Genomic DNA, 21612 nt, shown 5'->3' on the forward strand with positions numbered 1-21612 from the left:
GTACATTAATTCAATGAGTCGACCTTGCTTGCTCTCGTGCCGGAAGTTAAAGTAGGTCAGTGTTCGTTTGCGATTTTTGTGTTTTTGTAAATACACCAAACTCTAAAATTCAAATTTGTATCACTATGTCTGCCAAACACCCAAGTGTGTCTTGTGCTGGTAGTGCGAAAAAGAAGAGGCAGTCTATCACTCTGGAGCAGAAAATGAAAATTATCAACCAGCGTGCCGCTGGAAAGCCAGTCATGGTAATCGCACGTGACGAACATCTATCTCAGTCGACGGTATCCACCATCCTTAAAGACGAGAAACGGATAATGAACGCTATAAGGGCATCTGCTTCAGTTCATTCGACACTTATATCAAAGAAGAGGATAGGACCTTTGGAAGAAATGGAGCAGTTACTGGTCACGTGGATGGAGGACCAGATACAGAAGCGTATGCCACTCAGTCTCCTAACCATCCAAACAAAGGCTCGCATGCTTTTTGATGAACTGAAGAAAAACTGATGATGATAACCGCAACAAAAGTTTTGTAGCAAGTGCTGGATGGTTTCATCGCTTCAAGAACCGTCATAATTTTCATAGTGTGAAAATTAGTGGTGAAGCAGCAAGCGCTGACGCCGAAGGAGCTGCTAAATTCAAGGGGATATTCTGCAAAAGATCGTCATTGATGAAGGGTACTTGCCAAAGCAGATCTTTAATGTCGATGAAACAGGACTGTATTGGAAGCGTATGTCTCAACGGTCCTACATCCATAAAGAAGCAACAATGATGCCTGGGTTTAAGGCATACAAAGATCGACTGACTCTTCTGCTTGGGGGAAATGTGGCTGGGTATAAACTTAAGCCACTCATGGTTTATCACTCTGAAAATCCAAGGGCATTAAAGAGAATTGACAAGCATACGCTTCCTGTGCATTACTGTCATAATAAGAATGCATGGATGACTGCAATGCTGTTTGAAGACTGGTTTGTGCGATGCTTTATTCCGGAAGTGAAAGATTATTGTAGGGAAAACAAAATCCCCTTCAAAATTCTGCTGATTCTAGACAATGCTCCCGGCCACCCTCAGAACATCGGAGATATTAACGAGAACGTAAAAGTTGTGTTTCTGCCACCAAACACAATTTCTCTCATACAACCCATGGATCAGGGCGCTGTCGCTACGTTCAAGGCCTATTATCTTCGGAACACGTTTGCTCAGGCTGTTCAGGCTACGGATAACGAGGAGAAAGATCTCAGGACTTTCTGGAAGGAATTCAATGTTCTGAACTCCATTATGAACATTGGAAAGGCGTGGAAGGAGGTAAAGAAAGAATGTATGAATGGGGTTTGGAAAAATCTGCTACAAGTGTATGTGAACTCATTCAAAGGTTTCAATAAAGATAAAGAAGTTGTGGAAATTAATAAAAAGATCGTGACACTTGGGAGAAGTTTAGATTTAGAAACTGATGAGGAAGACATCCAAGATCTTTTAGATGTGCAAGATGTAGAGCTTATGGCAGAAGATTTAATTGCGCTTGCAGAAGAGAGAAAAAGAGCAGACGAGGAAGAAGAAATTGAAGAAGAGCCAGAGCGAAAGTTTACAACAAAAGCACTAGCAGAGGTTTTTGCCTCATTTGAACATGGACTGAAACTTTTGAGTGAAATGGATGGGAACATGGAACGGTTTGCTAAAGTTAAAAGAGCACATCAAGACGCTGTTGCATGTTACCAAGTCATTTATGAAGAACGAAAAAAACGCACTATGCAACCGACGATGGAACACTTCTTTAAGAGAACAACTCCAGTAGCATTGCCTTCTGCCTCCCCTACCCCCACCCGCACCCCTACCCCGACATTTGAGCCTCGATCCCCGTCATCTCTTAATTTTGAAACACCTGAACTAACAGAAGAAGAAATACTATCTGAAGAGGAGCGAGTTGATGATCCTGAAGCTTTATCATCCTCCTCCTCTTCCGATTTTTAGTTATCCGTAGCCATGAATAGCCTGACACCGTTCACGTGAATCACGTGTGCCGACGACGGACCAAATCTTGGTGAGTACCCCTTACAGTACAGTCTGATTCTTTTTCTTGTTATTCAATTTCTTTTTATACTGAATTATCATAAGTCAATCTGCATTGAATCTGCAGAATTAGCTGGTACTAATAATTACCACTCTACCATGTATGTATAGAATATACCGTAGGCTAGCTACTGTTTACGTATACGATTACCATACTGTACGCTATCCTAACTCTGGTTAGTTTTATTCAATTTCTCTTTATACTGAATTATCATAAGTCAATCTGCATTGAACCTGCAGAATTAGCTGACATTAATAATTACTATACTGTATACGTATAGCGTATACTGTATAGTGTAGGCTAGGCTACCATATATGTATACATGGTACTTTTTACCCTTGTGTAGGCTAGGCTATACAGTGAACCCTCGCTACTTCGCGGTTCGACTATCGCGGATTCACGACTTCGCGGATTTTTTCCATTACGTATGTATATTATAAGAGAAAATATATAGCGGATTTTCCGGAAATTTCAAAAATAGTCGCGATATATGAAGACCCAAATATTTCATTAATTCCATTAATAATTATTAATATCTGCTAATACTGTTGGTTCATTGCATTATGACATAATTCAGTACAAAAATGAAATTAAACAAAAAGATGCTTCACTGCATCGCGGATTTTTCAGAAATATCCAAATATTAAAATTAAAAAGTACCGCCATATCGGCAGCCATATTGCGGAAAACAGCGATGTTTCATCATGTTACGTGAGAAGAACGGCTTGCGAGACCGACGCGCAAGGACTGGAAGCTTCGTATATACCCACAGGCACTCGGACAAAGCACGTGAGTGGTACATAAGAGAATATCTTATCACTGATGATGTTTCATCTTAAATCACTGTAAAAATAATTAAAATCCGAATTTCATACGTAAGCAACTCAAGGATACTGTATACAGTCTCGTCCCAAGCTACTGTGCTGTACAGTACACACCATTTCATCTCTCTCTCTCTCTCTCTCTCTCTCTCTCTCTCTCTCTCTCTCTCTCTCTCTCTCTCTCTCTCAATGAAATATGAATTACTGTATCATAAACTTTTATGTACAGAATTAAAAATAATTTCATTGATAAATTTGTTTCTTTTAACAACTAAAAATTATTTTCCTAATTCTTTCGTTAGTAGCAGCTTCAGTCGGCTGATTCTCAGAACGTAAACATTACAAATATGGGACGATCTTTTTTTTATGCATATTACTGTGATAGGAGATCAAAAAAGTAATACAGGCACTCGGACAAGGCACGTGAGTGGTACATAAGAGAATATCTTATCACTGTTGATGTTTCATCTTAAATCACTGTAAAAATAATTAAAATCCGAATTTCATACGTAAGCAACTCAAGGATACTGTATGCTCTCTCATCACCAGCTTGTCAAGACTTAGTCAAGACTTAGTCTCGTCCCAAGCTACTGTGCTGTACAGTACACACCATTTCTCTCTCTCTCTCTCTCAATGAAATATGAATTACTGTATCATAAACTTTTATGTACAGAATTAAAAATAATTTCATTGATAAATTTGTTTCTTTTAGCAACTAAAAAATTATTTTCCTAATTCTTTCTTTAGTAGTGAGCAGCTTCAGTCAGCTGATTCTTAGAACGTAAACATTACAAATATGGGACGATCTTTTTTTTATGCATATTACTGTGATAGGAGATCAAAATAGTAATACAGGCACTCGGACAAGGCACGTGAGTGGTACATAAGAGAATATCTTATCACTGTTGATGTTTCACCTTAAATCACTGTAAAAATAATTAAAATCCGAATTTCATACGTAAGCAACTCAAGGATACTGTATACTCTCTCATCACCAGCTTGTCAAGACTTAGTCAAGACTTAGTCTCGTCCCAAGCTACTGTGCTGTACAGTACACACCATTTCTCTCTCTCTCTCAATGAAATATGAATTACTGTATCATAAACTTTTATGTACAGAATTAAAAATAATTTCATTGATAAATTTGTTTCTTTTAGCAACTAAAAAATTATTTTCCTAATTCTTTCGTTAGTAGTGAGCAGCTTCAGTCAGCTGATTCTCAGAACGTAAACATTACAAATATGGGACGATCTTTTTTTTTATGCATATTACTGTGATAGGAGATCAAAATAGAAATACAGTGTTTAAGTGCATAGGAAGTGTTTATAACAGTGTGGGAAAGGCTATAAAGCCATTAAATATATACCATGTATATACAGTATATGCCTCCCTAGGGAGGGGTCAATGCTACTTCGCGGAATTTCACTTATCGCGGGGGGTTCTGGCCCCCATTATCCGCGATAGACGAGGGATCACTGTATTCGACTTACGATTATTTCAACAAACGATGGGTTTTTTGGAACCTAACCCCATCGTAACTCGAGCACTACCTGTATTGAGAAAATAAGATGGCTTCACATGCATAGAAAATCCTGTACAAACACTCTCTCACTGCATATGGGTTTAGGCATTTTTTTTTTATATGTTCTCTATGAAATTTTCAATTTTTCTTAGTGATGTTACAGAAAAAAATCAAAACAGACAAACCTTGAAATGCTCCATTTCAATTAATAAAAACAATTACATAAATTACATGCTACATAAATAAATACAAACTAGGTAACTGCCTGTCCACATAATATGTGAGAGAGAGAGAGAGAGAGAGAGAGAGAGAGAGAGAGAGAGAGAGAGAGAGAGAGAGAGAGAGACTAGAATATACAATTTAGGCACCAAAGGCCATGTGCTGGGACCTGAGGTCATTCAGCACCGAAAGGAAAATTGATACAGTAATAAGAAGGTTTTAAAGGTGTAACTGGAGGAAAACCTTGCAGCTTTGGAAATTTTTTATTACCTAAAAATATTTTGATCACAAAAAAGAGGATAACATTATCGAAGGATTAAATATGGCACCATCATCACTTTAAAGGTGGGTTAATAAACAGCTGACAAAAATGTAAGTTCTTTGCTGACACACCATACTCACAGCTGTATTGCTTTCTGCCTTACTAGAAGTGATTCCCTTCCCTCTGATGTTTCTCAACTAACTGACAAGAATTTCTCCAGTTTCAAGGTCTTGCTCATGAATAAAAACTCTTGGGAGAGCCTTATGACAATTCAGAAAAGTGAATCTCTACTGCTAATAGAATTCATTTCAATGATTTAACATCTAGTAATATGAACTTGTATGTGACAAGCTTTCATAACTTGCAACTTAAATGTACAAAAATTTCTTAGGAGTTTTAAGGAAATTACTTACCATTAACATTTTTAATAAATGTTCTCAGTGATGCCTGTCGTACACTAGGTGTAACTCTCGTGTACTGAGCTATGTCCTTCATCACTCTAAAATCAGCACGCATTTCATCTTTCAGGCCAGTCAAGAAACACAGCTCTGGCATTAAACAAAGAGCTTTGGTAATACCCTGAAAATAGCATTACAAAAAACATCAACAGAAGAAACATAACAGTATTTTTCATTGATACTGGCAATAGTGAAAGCGCAGTTCTGGGAGGAATATAGAATAGTAAAGGATATAGAATTTAGGCCAATGGCCAAGTGCTGTTACCTATTAGGTCATTCAGAGTAAAGGAGGTTTTAAAGGTGTAACAGGAAAACTTGGCAGTTGCAGTTGGAGAGGATGGAAAGATGGAAGAGAATATGAACAGAGGTACAATAAAAGGAATGACAGGGGTTGCAGCTAAGGGCCAACGAGGTGCTGCAAAAAACCTTAAGTAATTCCTACAGTGCACCACATGAGGTGTGCTGACAGCACTAACCCCCTATGAAGCTGAGAAATATACATTAACTGTTCATGTTTTTTTCATTACAGGCAGTCCCTGGTTATCAGCGGGGGTTCTGTTCTGAGGGTGTGATGATAACCAAAAATCACCACTAACCGATAATTGGCGATTTTTGGTTTATTGGCGCCAAAAAGCAGCGATTTTCAGTTATCAGCAACTCTGTTAGGTGTGTATCGTGCCAATACCCAACTATATGCGCTGATAGCAGAAATCAGCAATTTTCGCCGCCGAAAATTACCAATTTTTATCACTAGTCAAGCCCCGTACAACCAGATTGCTGTTAACTGAGGACTGCCTGTATGGTTATTTATTTATTATACTTTATTATTATTCATATTAATATACAGTACTGTTAAATGAATGTAAGTAATTAAGACCATCAATAATAAAATAGTGGGACAATTAAGACCATATGTTCACTGACACATTTTTTCAACAAAGACATTCCGTAAAACTCAAAAATACACAACCAAATAATTGTAATTCAACTTGTGAATTTTAACGATAAGTAGGACTATAAAATACATTTCATCATATCGATCTTGGAGAGGGTTGTCTTTTATTGTTACTAATGTCATCATCAGTTTGCAGTCATATGTATTTGAGGACGGTCCAGGGAACAGGATTCGCAAGTGATAATGCAACACTATGACAGACTTTGTGTGATTTTTCATACCACTACTGTATATTCACTACAATAGACTGTGCTGGATTTTTCTTACCACTATATATATCAAAGTTAAAATTATTGTTAATTTATTGTTTTTATGAAGAAATAATTATATAAAGCAAATTACTGATTAATTTTTGTAGGCAGCAGTCAAATAATCACAACCATGGAAACGCTCAAACTGGTATGTTGATCATCCACTCTTCAATCACCAAACATACCAAGTTGCAGCCCTCTAGCCTCAGTAGTTTTTATTTTATTTAAGGTTAAAGTTAGCCATAATCGTGCTTCTGGCAACGATATAGGATAGGCCAGCACCGGGCCATGGTTACAGTTTCATGGGCTGCGGCTCATACAACATTAGACCGAGACCACTGAAAGATAGCACTATTTTTGGTGGCCTTGATTATATGATGTAGCTGCCGTACAGCAAACTTGATTGTGCTGGAGAAACTTCAGCACATTTTTTACTTGTTTTATATTGTTTACAGTAAAAAATATATGATATTAATCAACAATATCTTCATGCAGCTGTCTTCTTAAAGTCTGCAAAAAATATAAATAAAAAATAACTAGTTGAGATATTAAATACACCAATAATAATAATAATACCAAATACCTTATCCTTGAGATCTTTTTTGGTAACTCGATGTAGTAGTAATGGCTGCTTTGGGTCCTTCAATTTTATATCATAAACATTCTTGTAATAATCTATGTAACGTACCTGTAATGATAAGTAAACACATTTAATCTGTAATTCATCAAGACCATTAAGACTGTGCACATAATCTGAGTAGGAAGAGGGTCTATTACTGGAATGATTCTAATCATCATATTCACTGACTCATAAAACCAATTAACTTAAAAAGATAAATTTAGGGCAGATTTAAAAAGTGGGAGCAGATTCTCCAACTTCATGACTTATGTAATCAATGAATGCTGTGCAGGTACTTTAAGCACAGCAAAAGTTTCATCTGTTAATAAGTCAGGTTATACAACATACCTTCCTAATTAATTTGAGAGCATCTTTGTATTCACCTTATACATACTTGGGTATGTGAAACAGTTTGTACACCTTTGCGATAAGTAATGGGTGAGTACCTTGTGTTATGTCTTGAAAAAAAGTAGTACTACACTTCACATCAATCGAAGAATATGGACACAACAAATATATATATATTTATATACTGTATATAATAAATATATATATATATATATATATATATATATATATATATATATATATATATATTATATGAGCTCATATTATCACTGACCTGGTTTTATGGCGCTTGTCTCGCGACAAAAATCGGCAATTTTCAACTGCATTATTATTGAGTCTTACATCAAAAACCTTCAAATTATGATTATGCACAGATTTCTACTTATTATCAGCGTAAGCCAGGAAATAATTTCCAATATATATATATATATATATATATATATATATATATATATATATATATATATATATATATAGAAGTGCTGATCTCTGGTTATTGGTGCCGATAGGCGCTCATAATCACCAATTTGGTCTGTTATGACCACATTCCCTTCCTTAGTACCTGTTTGACAGGTTCTTCCTGAATGCCGGGGGAGACTAATGCCCCTGACCTTATGAAATCTTGCCCAGAACATATTGTTGTCCACCATGTCAGCTAAAAAGTACATTCGTTTGATCAAACAAAGTCAAAAGAAATGGAGCTCCTAGACACAACTTCTTGGCTGAGTCAGAACCAAAAACAAGTTGTTGGCACTTAATTTGGAGAGTCCTAAGTGGTAATGCAAAAGGCCTTTGGGCACTTGGTAGCCTTTAGGGTCCTTAGAAACGGAATGCTCTTACACTGTTTGATCTCCTGACACAGAACGACAGAAAGTTGTAAGCCCAAGACTTGAATCGTGGATGTGAAAAATGTCTAAATCATCTTTACTATAAATATAGTTGTACTGTTTGACTTTCGCATATGATTACTTTTTGCCAAAAAATATTTTGGCTTTTAGAATTAGTTATCGATGACAATCACAGGTTATAGTTCCCCGGTTATAACAAGGGATCTGCGCTATTATCGCAGATTTTCAGTTATCGTCGGGAACAGAACCCCCGCTGATAACTGGGGGCTGCCTGTATGGATAAGAGATCATGTACAATCCTCTTTCTCTAATCCCAAGAAACAGGAGATGCAAATTTTTATTGGAAATCACAGGATGCAGAAAACATTGAAGAAAAAACATTTCAACCATATTATTTTTTATATTTGTTGTTGTTTCCACTTGACAGCTGGCTTGCTATGAGACTGAGTTAATGGTGTGGGTTGCTTCTATTGTCTTGCACTCCTCAATTTTGTGCTGCATATCAAAAGCATGGGAACAAATACATAACGTTAACATATCTAGGGAATGAATTTCGCTACTGTACCGTATCACAAAACTGTATATACTGTAGTCGATAACCTTAAATGGAAAAGCATCCGTCATCAGATTCTTTATACTTATTCTCAAATACAAGCACCTTTAAGGTTTTAAGAATTCAGGTAGGGTCTAACAGAACAACTGTGACGTGCAAGCAAGTCTTAAATCCATTCAAGTAAACTATCATCGACAGCAAAAACTAATTATGTAAAATTCAAGTGTGAAACAAAGATAAAAATTCATATTTAGCAAAACTTCACATGAAAATAACAAAAATATTTATAAGAAGCTTCAACTACCACAAACACAAAGCTCAGCTGTGGGGTCTATAACACAACTGAGCAAATCTGTACTACAGGGACCTTAACTCCAATTTAACTACTGTTTTTAATTGTTCCACATTACAAATTCCAGAGCTTGGCATCTACTTAGACCAGCTGAAAAGTCCACTGTAAAGTTACAAGTTCATTTGACAGCTAAGAGAAAAACCCTTCTTACCTCTTCGCCACTCTTGAGTGTAAAAGTTGACTCTGCATTCTGATCGAAGAGGATATCGTCAATTCTGTACGTTTGGTTATTGTACCTAGTTAGTACAATAGCCCCGACTAATTCTTTAGAAACACGTTCTTTGAAATTTCCTTTGTGTGATTTAAATATGTCAGACCTGCAAGAACAATTACAGAGTAAGGGTGTTATTTGTCACACATACAATCAATGAAAGTGATACATCATGTTTTTATATCAGGAATATTTCATAGGTAAACCCATCAATCCTACAGAGGTCAAATTGTGGCTGGAATATCTTTAGACAAGCCAATTCTTACATCCACAGGTGTTAGAGGTATAATACCTAGGAGCTACTTTAACGAGCACCAGCACCTGCAAACCACTAGTTGACAGCAAATACTCAGTTCACTCTATTGAACAAATTAGATCTCACAGCAATAACATGGGGGCCAGAGGCGAGCCCAGTACATGACCAATAGGTATACACGAAAATAAAAAAATTGTAATTTGTACTATAAAAACTTCATTTCTCAATATCAAACCCATCAATTATACAGGGCCTAAATCTCAATTTTGAAGAGAAGTTCAGCAGTGGAAGTTCTAAGACTTGGCAAAGACCAATCAATCTACTGGATCACTTGGGAAAGTAATAGGTCAGAACTAGAGGCCAAGCAATTCATAGGGGTAGCTTGAGTGACCAAACACCCGGAATAAAAGTAAGGTTTATACAAAAAAAGACCTCTATTCTGGCACCTTAAGATTCAGCAAAACCTCTGGTAGAGCAGTTTAGTCAAATTCCAATTCTGATTAAAGCTGCCACTCCAGCACTAATCCACTAACTGCTAGATAAAAAAAAATATCCAAAAGGCTTCCAATACATAACCTGAAATTTGCACGGGTAAGTGCAGTAGTGCAAAGTATTAATATTTCCTAATAAAATTAATGTTAGGCATTAAATTTTTCCTTTGCACTCACTTCAATAATAAAAACAAACTATTTTTACAACCTTGGAAATACATGCAACATTCCTCTAACTTGTCATAAAAATGTAAGTCACCCTTGTATACACTAAAGTGAAATACCTAGTTTTACTTTTAAATACCATCTTATCCCATACTAAATATTACCGTATATGTAGATTTTTATGTCTACAGAGAGAGAGAGTATTGCAATTCCCAAGATTAGTAGACTGTAGATTATTATGTCTACATACTATCTTTGCCGATGAGCACAAGCTTAACAATGCAGTAACTACAGGCCAATCTCTATTCTCCCTGTGCTCTCCAAAGTTTTATGGGAAACTCATTTTAAAGTGACTATGTAAGTATGTGGAATCTAAAGGATTGTTAGTTAATAGTCAATATGTATAAGGAAGCAGTTAGATACCTGTGATGTTCTTTTAGACTTCACATTTCCTTTGCAAGAAAACCTTGATAAAGGTTCTGAGTGCAGAATAATTCAAATAAATTTTATTGCTGCTTACAATTTAGTAAATCATAAGGCACTTATTTATAAACTTTAGAATCTTGGAGTGAGTGGATGTGTTTTAAAAATACTTAAAAATTTCCTTACAGGTGGGCAGCAGTGAGTTGCTTTCAATGGGATCTATAGCATTACTTGTGTCTGGAGTTCCACAAGGTAGTGTTCTTGGTCTATTGTTATTTTTAGTGTATACAAAGTGATATGGTTGTTGGCCTGGAAAACAAGATTGTTCAGTATGCCAATGATGCAACACTTGGTGGTGAAGTACTAGTCTTCCTTATGAGAAACTAAGCTGCCCTGTTAAGCATTGTTTGTAAGGCCCCATATATACATAACAGCGATGAAATCAATGCAACCTATTTTAGATCATTTGTGCTTCCTTTACTACAATACTGTTCTCCGGTGTGGATGTCTGCTTCTGCCACACATTTATCTCTTTTAGATAGATTGGTTCATGGTGATAGGTTTCTGTTTCCTAATATTAGCAGTTATGACTTGGACTGGACCATCAACGGATGGTCTGGTCTATCAATTTTTCATAAGGTGTATTTTAAGAGATCTTTCACATTCACAACTGATCCCTGATCCCCTTTTCCCGTGGGACTGTGGGACAGCCTCCCTAAGGATGTCGTGCAATTGGAATATCAGAAGTTCAAGTGATGATGCAATGCATTACTACCCTAATACAATTCAAATTGTATTTTAATATTTTACTTACATCTTTATTTTTTTTATTTAATTGTTAATTTATCTGTTTCTAATAACTGAACTCCTCTTTCTGTATTTCCCATTATCTTCTGTCTTCTGTTACCCCTTTCAAATGTACACCATATTCTTTGGAAACTTTAATTTCAAGTAATTGGCCCCTGTGGACTTGTTCCATATGAATAGGGTTCATCTGAATAATAATAATAATAATAATAATAATATACATTCCCAGCATTCTTTTACATTCTTTGGGTTTTCCTGCTAAAGTTCACAGTTTCTGATACTACCCTCTTTGCCCCTAGCAACAGTTTGTTCTTGTGTTTCAGTAATAGCAACCAATCATTTTCTGCCTCCTGCTGTCACCAGCCTTTCTTCAATGGATCCTCCATCTTCTCTGGGCCTTCTGTCTTCTGCTACAGGCCTGCCAGACTTAATCAAGCAGCCGTACAATTTTCTCCAGCAATACACATACAAAAAATTCTTTGCTCTACTGGCACCACTACTTGATCAAACTGGCATTCTTCCAATTCCTTAGCTATGTATGGACCAGTTAACATAAACAATTCAATTGTCTGCTCAAGGCCTAAGGGAACATATGCACATGCACTAATCTACTTGGCTCACCTGATCACCTTTTTCTGACATATCTGGTATTTTCTATTGATATTAAAAATATTGTCTAAATCATATCATCTTTGCAATAAAATGCTCCACTATATAACAAAGATGACTATGTAACTAATCTGGTTAAGCCTTAACAAAATGGATAAAGTAAATTGTCAATAAACCCCGGATATAAAAATCAATTCCAAAACTAGTGAGCTCTAGAAGTCTTTTAAAGAAAACACCAGCTCCAGCTTACATGACATCATAGCAGGTTTCTGTTTGCAAGGTACGGTGGGACACATCAACCATCAGCATTAATCCACCTTCCATGAAATGAGCAGCTGTTATGTATCCTGGCCAAATTTCTAACCTTGGAAAAATAAAAGTTAATGGGACTCATAAGTTTCTTGTTTCATTCTTAGCATACCAAATCCACTTCTATCTCATTAAAAATAGCTACTGCAAAAAGTATCCAATTACACGGCTTTTACTGACATGACACTCCTTGTCTGTCTTGTAAAAATATTTGCATGGCAGCAATATTAATAACCCTTTACATGTATTTCTAACTCAAAAGTAGAGCAACGTGAGAGGTCAGTAGAGTTTTTAAACCACATTAATAAAATGTATGCAAAAATATGTTCTACTAAGGTGAACAAGTAATCCTATTTAAGAACAGCATCCTTACTTAACATGGAGGACGTTAGAACATTTGGGTTATAAAAACTACTGCCCCTTCTACAATTTTCCCTGATTTCAATTGATCTTGATAAAATTGCCTAATGCAATTCAAGGACCTGCCCCTGATGTTTTTTCTGCGTTAACGAAAAAACAAACAACATAAAAACATCACCAATCCCACAGAAGTAAAATACCTGCGTTCAACAGACAGCCTGGCAGAAAACAATGCATCACGTCTGCACTAGATAGAACAAAAGAAAAAGTGCTTGGTGACAGTAAGTGACTGAAGGGTATTTCCTTGTTACCAAGTTCAATGACCATTCCCAGTTCATGCTGAAGGACCCACCCACATAAATCTTACATAAAAGATTATGCTTTGTATTGAGAGAGAGAGAGAGAGAGAGAGAGAGAGAGAGAGAGAGAGAGAGAGAGAGAGAGAGAGAGAGAGAGAGAGAGAGACATAAATCTTACATAAAAGGTTATGCTTTGTATTGAGAGAGAGAGAGAGAGAGAGAGAGAGAGAGAGAGAGAGAGAGAGAGAGAGAGAGAGAGAGAGAGAGAGAGAGAGTGTGTGTGTGTGTGTGTGTCTCCACACTTTCTTGTTACAAATAGGATAGTAGGATAATGCTGTACAATAGCAACTCACAGTAGTACATAACATCTGGCTCTTTTGACATTAGCTGCACAAGTGTTTGTTTTATTTGTAATGCCATGGGTGATTATCACACTGTTCAAGTACCCAAATATCCCATGAAGTTAATGATGGTGATAAATGGTTATATTTCAATTTCATAATTTCTGCACTAGTTGAAAAATTTTGCTACCTCCCACCTTACAATAAATTTTTGTACCCATAATAGCACTGTTTCTTTCTTTACACTTTTTGGAGAAATTAAGTAAAAATGATTGTTTAGCATAGCCTAGTCTAGATGGAGAAATTATTTCAATCACTATTCAAAGTTTCCCACAAAAACTGACAGATTAATTACAATGTCACATAAAATATTCTTCTTTCAAGTTATTTCAATACTTACTTGTGTTGGGGCACTAATATAGATCCTCCTGGGGAATAATAATTCATGCCAACTTTGGCCATTTTAAGTATTCTCATGATACGGCCAAAAAGTACATTATATAACTGCACACAATTATCCATAGCAATTCTCAGCTTGTAAATGATCTTAACTGTTACTGGCTCCCCAGTTAGGGGTTGGGTGGTAGGCAAGACAGTAATCTGAAAGAAAAAAAAAAATATTAAGAAACAACTATGGTAATAAATGTAAATTTTATGCAGAGCTCTTCTAAATATTCAATGGGATGACATCCTAATCGGTGATATGTATAAAGAAAAATTTTATCCCTTTACGTTGCTGATTATATTGGTTGAGCATATTTTCAGTTACCCTCTAAAACTAACTAGCAACTTAAGCATTAACTCCATCATCTTTTTCACACTCTTATTATCATTATTGCTGTGTCCAATTCCCGTGTCTTTCCAGGGCTGGTGATTTGTGGAAGACTTGTCTTCCAAAAATCTCTACCACATGAAAGACACACTCCTAAAAATCTTCATTATCATATGTCATAGTTCTCATCCAAGTAAGCCTGCATCTTCTACCTCTTCTGGTGGCTACAGGAGTCCAGCTGACAACTGTGATGTACTATCCTACACCAGTTTGTGCAAAGGACATGTCCAAGGCATCTCCATCTTTTCACCACTATCCCATCTAAGTATGTGACTCCTGTTATGTCCCTAATGGTATCATTTCTCAATGTATCTTGCAATCTGAATCTAAACATTATTCTTAAAGCTTTAATTTTCCCATAGACAAAAGCTTTAAGACACTATATAAGTACGTTGAATGTAATGAATTGTTAGCTGATAGTCACTACCCTTTACTGTATCTGCCGAGAGCAACCAGATTCGTTGAACGACAGCACCAGTATGCAGTAAATGTGCCTCACTGTCAAACTTCTCGGTTCCTGAGAGCTTTTATTCCTCACACCGTTGGACTATGGAACAGCCTTCCAGAGGATATAGTGCAATTATAACTTCAGAAGTTCAAGCAAAGGTGCAATGCATTACTACCCTAATACTATTCTCTTTGCATTTCAATACATTTTAACCATTTGTTCACTTATTAATTTTTTTCTTTTTCAGTAAGTGGGATCTCTTCTTTCTGTATTCCATTTACCTTCTCTTACTTCTTCATAATGAACACCATATTCCTTGGAAGCTTGAATTTCAAGTCATTGGCCTGTGGGCTTGTTACATATGAATATTTTTCATCTTCTGAATAATAATAATAATAATAATAATAATAATAATAATAATAATAATAATAAATAATAACAAAAACAATAACAATAATAATAATAATAATAATAATAATAATAATACTAATAATAACAATAATAATAATAATAATAATAATAATAATAATAGTTCCATTGTAATACTCTGATTTACTTCTGCATAGCAATACAGATGCTTTAGTCTCTAGTAACATATAAACTTACCCCATATGCATTTCAAGTCTACAGTATTTGATTTCTAAACCTTACTCAGCCTGCCAATTGTCTGACTGGTCGTTTTTAGGTTTTCACTAAACTGCAACTCAAGGGAACCTGTTTTGAATACCATTGCCCATAAATCTTCGAAATACTCACCCTCCTATCTCTCTTGATATATGATGCATTCCACTGAAAAAGCTTTTGTAAATCGCATGGTGTTTTACAGATTAATTCTGTAGACTTCCCAGCTTTACGTTATGTAATATGAATACTGTGGTGGTTCAAGATCTGCTGGTCTATGGATGCTATCAAAAGCCTTTCATAAATACAAAAACCCTTCAAAAGAGTTTTTAAATTCCATACATTATTGCACAATATGTCTTAATACAAATATCTGATCTTTGCAACTCTTGCTTTTTCTAAAATCATATTAGTCATCTCTATAAGCTTTTTATGAAATTTTCCAGTTTACTGAGAACAAGATACTGAATATTTTTATTTCAACCTATTCAAGTGTAGTTTGTCTATATTCATCTCATTTAGGCAAGTCTCTTCTTTGACACCTTTACTATAGTTTCCAATTCTTAATCACCAGGCTTCCTTTCCACATCTATATTCTGTAAAATGATCTACTTATATAGGAGGTGTCATTTCAGTTATGCTAAAATCATCTGTGCAGTGATTTCACCCTAACCTGGGGTTTTGCATCTCCTAAGTTTCATCACTATTGATTACAACTAAAACACTGTAAATTCATTCAAAACTAAATTCAGGTCTTCTTCAGCCTCTTCACTGAATTACAAAAATGGTCTTCCCAGAGCTATCTTTCTTCTTTGTTATTACTGACTCCAAATTTTGACAGGTATTTTTCCTCGTTTTCATTTCACCCATGGATAATTCATTAATAATTCTCTTGATTACCTGAATATCAATGTCACTCCCTGAACATATGGCTTTTCAACACTACTGGCCTGTTTGTCCAAGTATTATCCATTCTTGATCATAGTTTAATGTCACCGTCTACACTTTAGAGGTTAATGTGTTCTTCTTAGTATTCTTCATCTACTTCACTGTAATCTGTCTACATGTACCTTTGGCTTCTGTCTATCCTGTATTGCATTCCAGGTCTAATCCAATACCACTGGTTTTCTGTTTGTTACCCCATATCCCAGCAGAATATTTACTTTCCCACAGACTGATGCATATTCTTGATCTTGAACCAGTTTCTTTCGTTCCTTAAATTTTCAGCTAAAAACCTTTATGGACATAGTCAACACGCTATAAACCTAAGGGGGGTCCAAATGGAAATTAGCCAACAAAGAAAAGAGAAGTGAAAGGAAGGGTGATATATAATTGAATAAGAGGGAAGAGAAAATACAGCTGATACATCTGAAACTCAGGAGATTTCAGCAGAAAGCAAGACTGAATTTGCTCTTTGCTGAAACGTTTAGAGATCAGAAGACTCCACAATTGCACTACATAAACTATTCCACATTTTAGCATTAAACTTGATACAGTGAGTCACCACCCTGTGGCGACACCAACTTATGGCGGATTCAAAATTTTTCAGTGCCGTCAACGGCATTTAACAGTACTGTACCTTGATGGTGCTAACGGCAAGAATAGGCATCAAGTTTACGGCACCAAGTTACGGCACTGTAAGCACCGAAACACCAACTTACAGGGGAAATCAACCTACAGCGCGGTGCTGGAACAGATCCCCTGCCCTTAGTCAAGGACCTACTAATAGACAACAACACATCGTTAGCAGCAGCAGCCTAACTAGTGTAGCTACAAAAACTGCTTTGTCAGGTAAGGAAAATAGCCAAAGATATTCGCTGTTGTTGTACATTTCATGCAACAATCATATTGAACTCGCTTTATGTCCATGCCACGACTCAACATTAGGAGCTGACAAACTAAACTTGACTAACAACATAACTCTATCCAAGAGCTTGAGATGGCAGTCTCTAGCTTTGGTCTAGGTGCCATAACTACCAACATACATGAAAAACCTCACAGTATGAAATAAACTCATAATAAAAGTAAGAAAACCATTTTCACCTATATATTATTGGCATATCTTCATAATAAATAGCCTATTCAAGGAATAAAAATGAAAACATCAAGTTACAGGCAGTCCCCGGTTATCGGTGGGGTTCCGTTTCTAAGGGTGTGATGATAACCGAAAATCGCCGCTAATCGAAAATCAACGATTTTGGCACCTTTACAGAGGTTATCGGCGCCGAAAAGCGCCAATTTTCGGTTATCGGTGCCTCTGTTAGGTATCTATCGGCACCAATACCCAATTATCGGTGCCAATAAGCGGAAATTGGCGATTTTTGGCGCTGAAAATTGCCGATTTTCGTCGCTAGACAAGTGCCATAAAACTAGATCGCTGTTAACCAAGCCCGCCATTAACCGGGGACTGCCTGTATACAGGTGCATTCACAGCAGTCTTTCAGAAATTTTAATGGTAATTAAGGCAGTAATAACATTTAAGATAACAAAATATTCACTTTTAATTAAAAAAATTCAATATCATTTTGGCGGTAAATTTCTTTTCTGAACAATGCAGTCATATGAATGATAATTATCATATTACTGTATTGTTGTTTGTGCCTGGTGATGAAGCATAAATGTAATAACACTATTTTTACCCTATGTTTTATTCGAATATCTTCATAATAAATAGCCTATTTGAGGAATAATTCCATATCAGTGAAATCAACTTTTATCTATCTGAGGCCAGCTGACAAAATGTAAACATCGAATTATAGTCGCGCTCACAGCAACATTATCTTTCAGTATACTTTCAAGATTTTAATGGTAGTTTAATTACAGTAGTAATAACGTTTTGGATAACATAACATTAATTTTTCACAAAAAATTCATTACCATTTTTGTGGTAAATAACAGTGTAGAGCAATTCGGTCATACGTACGATAATTATCGTACATTGATCATATTGTTGTGACTGGCGATGAAACGTATAAGTAATAAAACCATTTTTACCTTATATATTACTGGCATATCTTCATAATAAATAGCCTATTCAAGGAATAATTCCATATAAATGAAATCAACTTTCATCTATGTGAGGCCAGCCAGCTGACAAAATGTAAACATCGACTTATGGTAACTCTCACAGCAACGCTATCTTCTGGTATCTTTTCAAAATTTTAATGGTAGTGTAATTACAGTAGTAAAAACGTTTAGGATCACGTATTCATTATTTACTAAAACTTCATTATCATTTTGGTGGTAAATAATATTTACAACAATTCAGTCATACGAATAAGAATTATCGCACATTATCGTATTGTCAAGGGTTTGTGGCTGCGATGAAACACAAACAAACAATGTTTCCCTTTTAGGCTATGTAGTTAGGAAAAACATGATACAGAATCAGTTTATTTCGTTTATTTTGAATTTCTAAGGATACAGGAAGTAAACCAGCATTTGTAATAACATCATCTTTACATAACCAATTTTTCATATACCTGTTGTTACAAAAGCTAGCCTATGCACTGATGGTTTTGTAATTTAACAGTTGTCTTAGGCTATATAGGAAGCCCCGGTTATCTGGGGTTCTGTTCCAATTGTGTGATGCTAAGCGAAAATTGGCGATAACCAAAAAGCAGATAACCAAAAAACAGATTTTCGGTACAGTACTTATCAGCGTGATAACCGGAGACTGGCACCTCTGTTGGGTATGTATCGGCGGCAATATGTGGAAATCAGGATGTATAAATTGCCAATTTTCGTCGCTAGACAAGTGCTGTAAAACCGGATCGCCGATAACCGGGGACTGCCTGTACTACCCTTGGCCAGATTTTGTCCATTAAATCTGATGTCCATTGGTTCTGGACAATGCGGCCGGCCACCCTCAGCACATTGGAGGTATTAATGAGAATGTAAAAGCTGCGTTTCTGCCACCAAACACAACTACTGTACTCTCAAACAGCCCATGGTCAGGGCTTGCTTTAGAAAGGATTTGTGATTTTACAGTAGGAAATATGAAAATTAATTATATAAAATCTTGCAGAACGATATAAAACGACATTTCCCCACACTCATCATACACAACGGTTTTACTAAAAAGCAGTTTTTCTACAAATCCATCTATTAGGACCTTATGGCGCCCTCTCTCCTCTCCACATCCTTTCAGATGGAGGTTACCAAAAATGAATGACACATCACCTTCTGGATGAGTGAAGTGTGAGCTGGGCATGCACAGTAAGTTTTTTTCTTTTCAAGGTCTACCACGCTGGCATGACTAGCATCAGTTCACAAGGATTCATGCTAGCTATGGTTAATGGACTTGTAAAAAAAGCATGCTTTACGAAGCATCATCACATTTGCTAAAGAAAAATTGCACAACTTAAAATTTTAAAATTCTCTAAGCATGCAATATATCAACAACATCAAATATGACCAATTTTGCACCAACCACAAATTTTTTTTAAGTATTTAAAGCAAAAAGTTTCCCCAAATTGTTCTTATATTATCTTTACATTAATCAAGTTCATCTCAGACAAACAAACTCTTGGCAAGTTTTTTTTATACCTATGGCATAGTTCACAGATTACATTAATGACTTTTTTCTTGGTACAGTAATAATATCACTGTTTTGTCATGTTAATGATGTCATACAGTAATAATATCACTGTTTTGTCATGTTAATGATGTCAAAAAAAATTATTTTTGATGATGGTTTAACCTGAAGGATAAATGATCAGAAACAAATGATCAGAATGAGAGAGACAAATGAGAGAATGAGAGAGATAAATGAGAGAATGAGAGAGAGAGAGAGAGAGAGAGAGACTAGCTCTTTTTCCATCCCTCCATAATTGAAAATACAGGCAGTCCCCAGTTATCGGCGGGGTTCCGTTTCTGAGGGTGTGATGATAACTGAAAATCGCCGCTAACCGAAAATCGGCGATTTCGGTGGCTTTTTTGGCGATTTTTGGGGGTTATCAGCGCTGAAAAGCACTGATTTTCGGTTATCGGCGCCAATACCCAATTATCAGCGCCGATAAGCAGAAATCGGCAATTTTCTTCGCTACGCAAGCCCCATAAAACTGGATCGTTGTTAACTGAGCCCGCCGTTAACCGGGGACTGCCTGTACAAGATTAAGAAATTAAAGCATTTTTGCCTTTCAATACTTATAACAAATGAAAAATAGAGTTTACAGTTCGGGAAATTTAATGTCCTTTGCTTTTTATCTTCTTAAAGAGCTTCTTTTCAAAAATAAAATGTGCAATTTCAGGTCAATAAAACGTTTTAAAATTAAAAATAAAATTCAACAAAACTTTTCTTATCTGTCAAATGTAAAATAAAATTTTACCCACAAATTTTCTAATAAATATCTATGAGAAAATTTCCATTTTTTTTCTTTACCCTGGCTTTCCTTTACTCCAAATAATGCAAATAATGACAATATTGTATTATTACTAATTGTTCTAATCAATAATATTTAATGTATTAGAAGAGAGAGAGAGAGAGAGAGAGAGAGAGAGAGAGAGAGAGAGAGAGAGAGAGAGAGAGAGAGAGAGAGAGAGAGAGAGACAATATTATCACATATCTACTCTAAAACTAAAACATGAAATACCAAAGAAAATAAAAATACAAAGAGACGTTATCCTTAATACGGAAACTTCAAAAATGTTAAAAATACAGTGAGCATAAGAAAGCAAAACACCAAAATATAAAAATTAAATTAATTACCATAAGAATAGGGTCTACATACCTCATTTGGTAACTTCGTGGGTAACCATAATTTTGTTCCATCAAAACTCTTGACAGAACCAATTTTATCTTTCTGGGAATTGAGAATTCTGAATCGAAGACTTCGAGCATCAATTGACGGTTGGAACTTAACTTCATACTCAAACACAGCCATGTTGGGCTTTAAAGACAGCCGTATCCAGTTTGCATAACCAGAAAATCTGCAAGCACAAGGTGTCTCATTAAAAAAAAATGCTCAGATAGACTAACAGCGCAAAATTCAAGAATGGGCAGCTGCCTAAGGGATCCATAAAACAGGTTTGCCTACTTTAAATCAGTGGACTCTTCCCACTGTTATAAAGTAACCACACTCATCATTGAAACCAACTGAAAATGCAAAATACATATCCTTGGAGTAATGTACATTCTTCTCAGCTTTTACCCACCTATGTGAT

At 35.9% G+C, this 21612-nt stretch overlaps 2 protein-coding genes across 5 annotated transcripts in view; one reads left to right on the top strand and one right to left on the bottom strand.

Moving 5' to 3' along the window:
• AGO3 (Argonaute 3) overlaps window positions 1-21612 on the bottom strand; it is a 59291-nt gene that overhangs the window by 25324 nt on the left and 12355 nt on the right. For 3 of the 4 annotated variants that reach the window (XM_067120296.1, XM_067120294.1, XM_067120295.1), the window contains exons 5-10: window positions 21180-21378; window positions 13947-14146; window positions 12488-12601; window positions 9427-9592; window positions 7139-7243; window positions 5305-5470 (exon numbers count right to left, since the gene is read on the bottom strand). In XM_067120296.1, coding sequence (XP_066976397.1) covers window positions 5305-5470; window positions 7139-7243; window positions 9427-9592; window positions 12488-12601; window positions 13947-14146; window positions 21180-21378 — 950 coding nt within the window. The remainder of the gene's footprint in view (window positions 1-5304; window positions 5471-7138; window positions 7244-9426; window positions 9593-12487; window positions 12602-13946; window positions 14147-21179; window positions 21379-21612) is intronic. The other variant, XM_067120297.1, reaches the window with a different exon arrangement.
• LOC136847927 (tigger transposable element-derived protein 1-like) lies at window positions 768-1967 on the top strand. The gene has a single exon (XM_067119945.1). It carries the CDS (start codon window positions 768-770, stop codon window positions 1965-1967), a length of 1200 nt encoding a protein of 399 aa, XP_066976046.1.

The sequence above is a fragment of the Macrobrachium rosenbergii genome, chromosome 18, assembly GCF_040412425.1.
Source record: "Macrobrachium rosenbergii isolate ZJJX-2024 chromosome 18, ASM4041242v1, whole genome shotgun sequence".
NCBI lineage: Eukaryota > Metazoa > Arthropoda > Malacostraca > Decapoda > Palaemonidae > Macrobrachium > Macrobrachium rosenbergii.

What these genes read in the sequence shown, in the direction of transcription:
- LOC136847927 (XM_067119945.1), top strand. Translation starts at nt 768, where the DNA reads ATGATGCCTGGGTTTAAGGCATACAAAGATCGACTGACTCTTCTGCTT.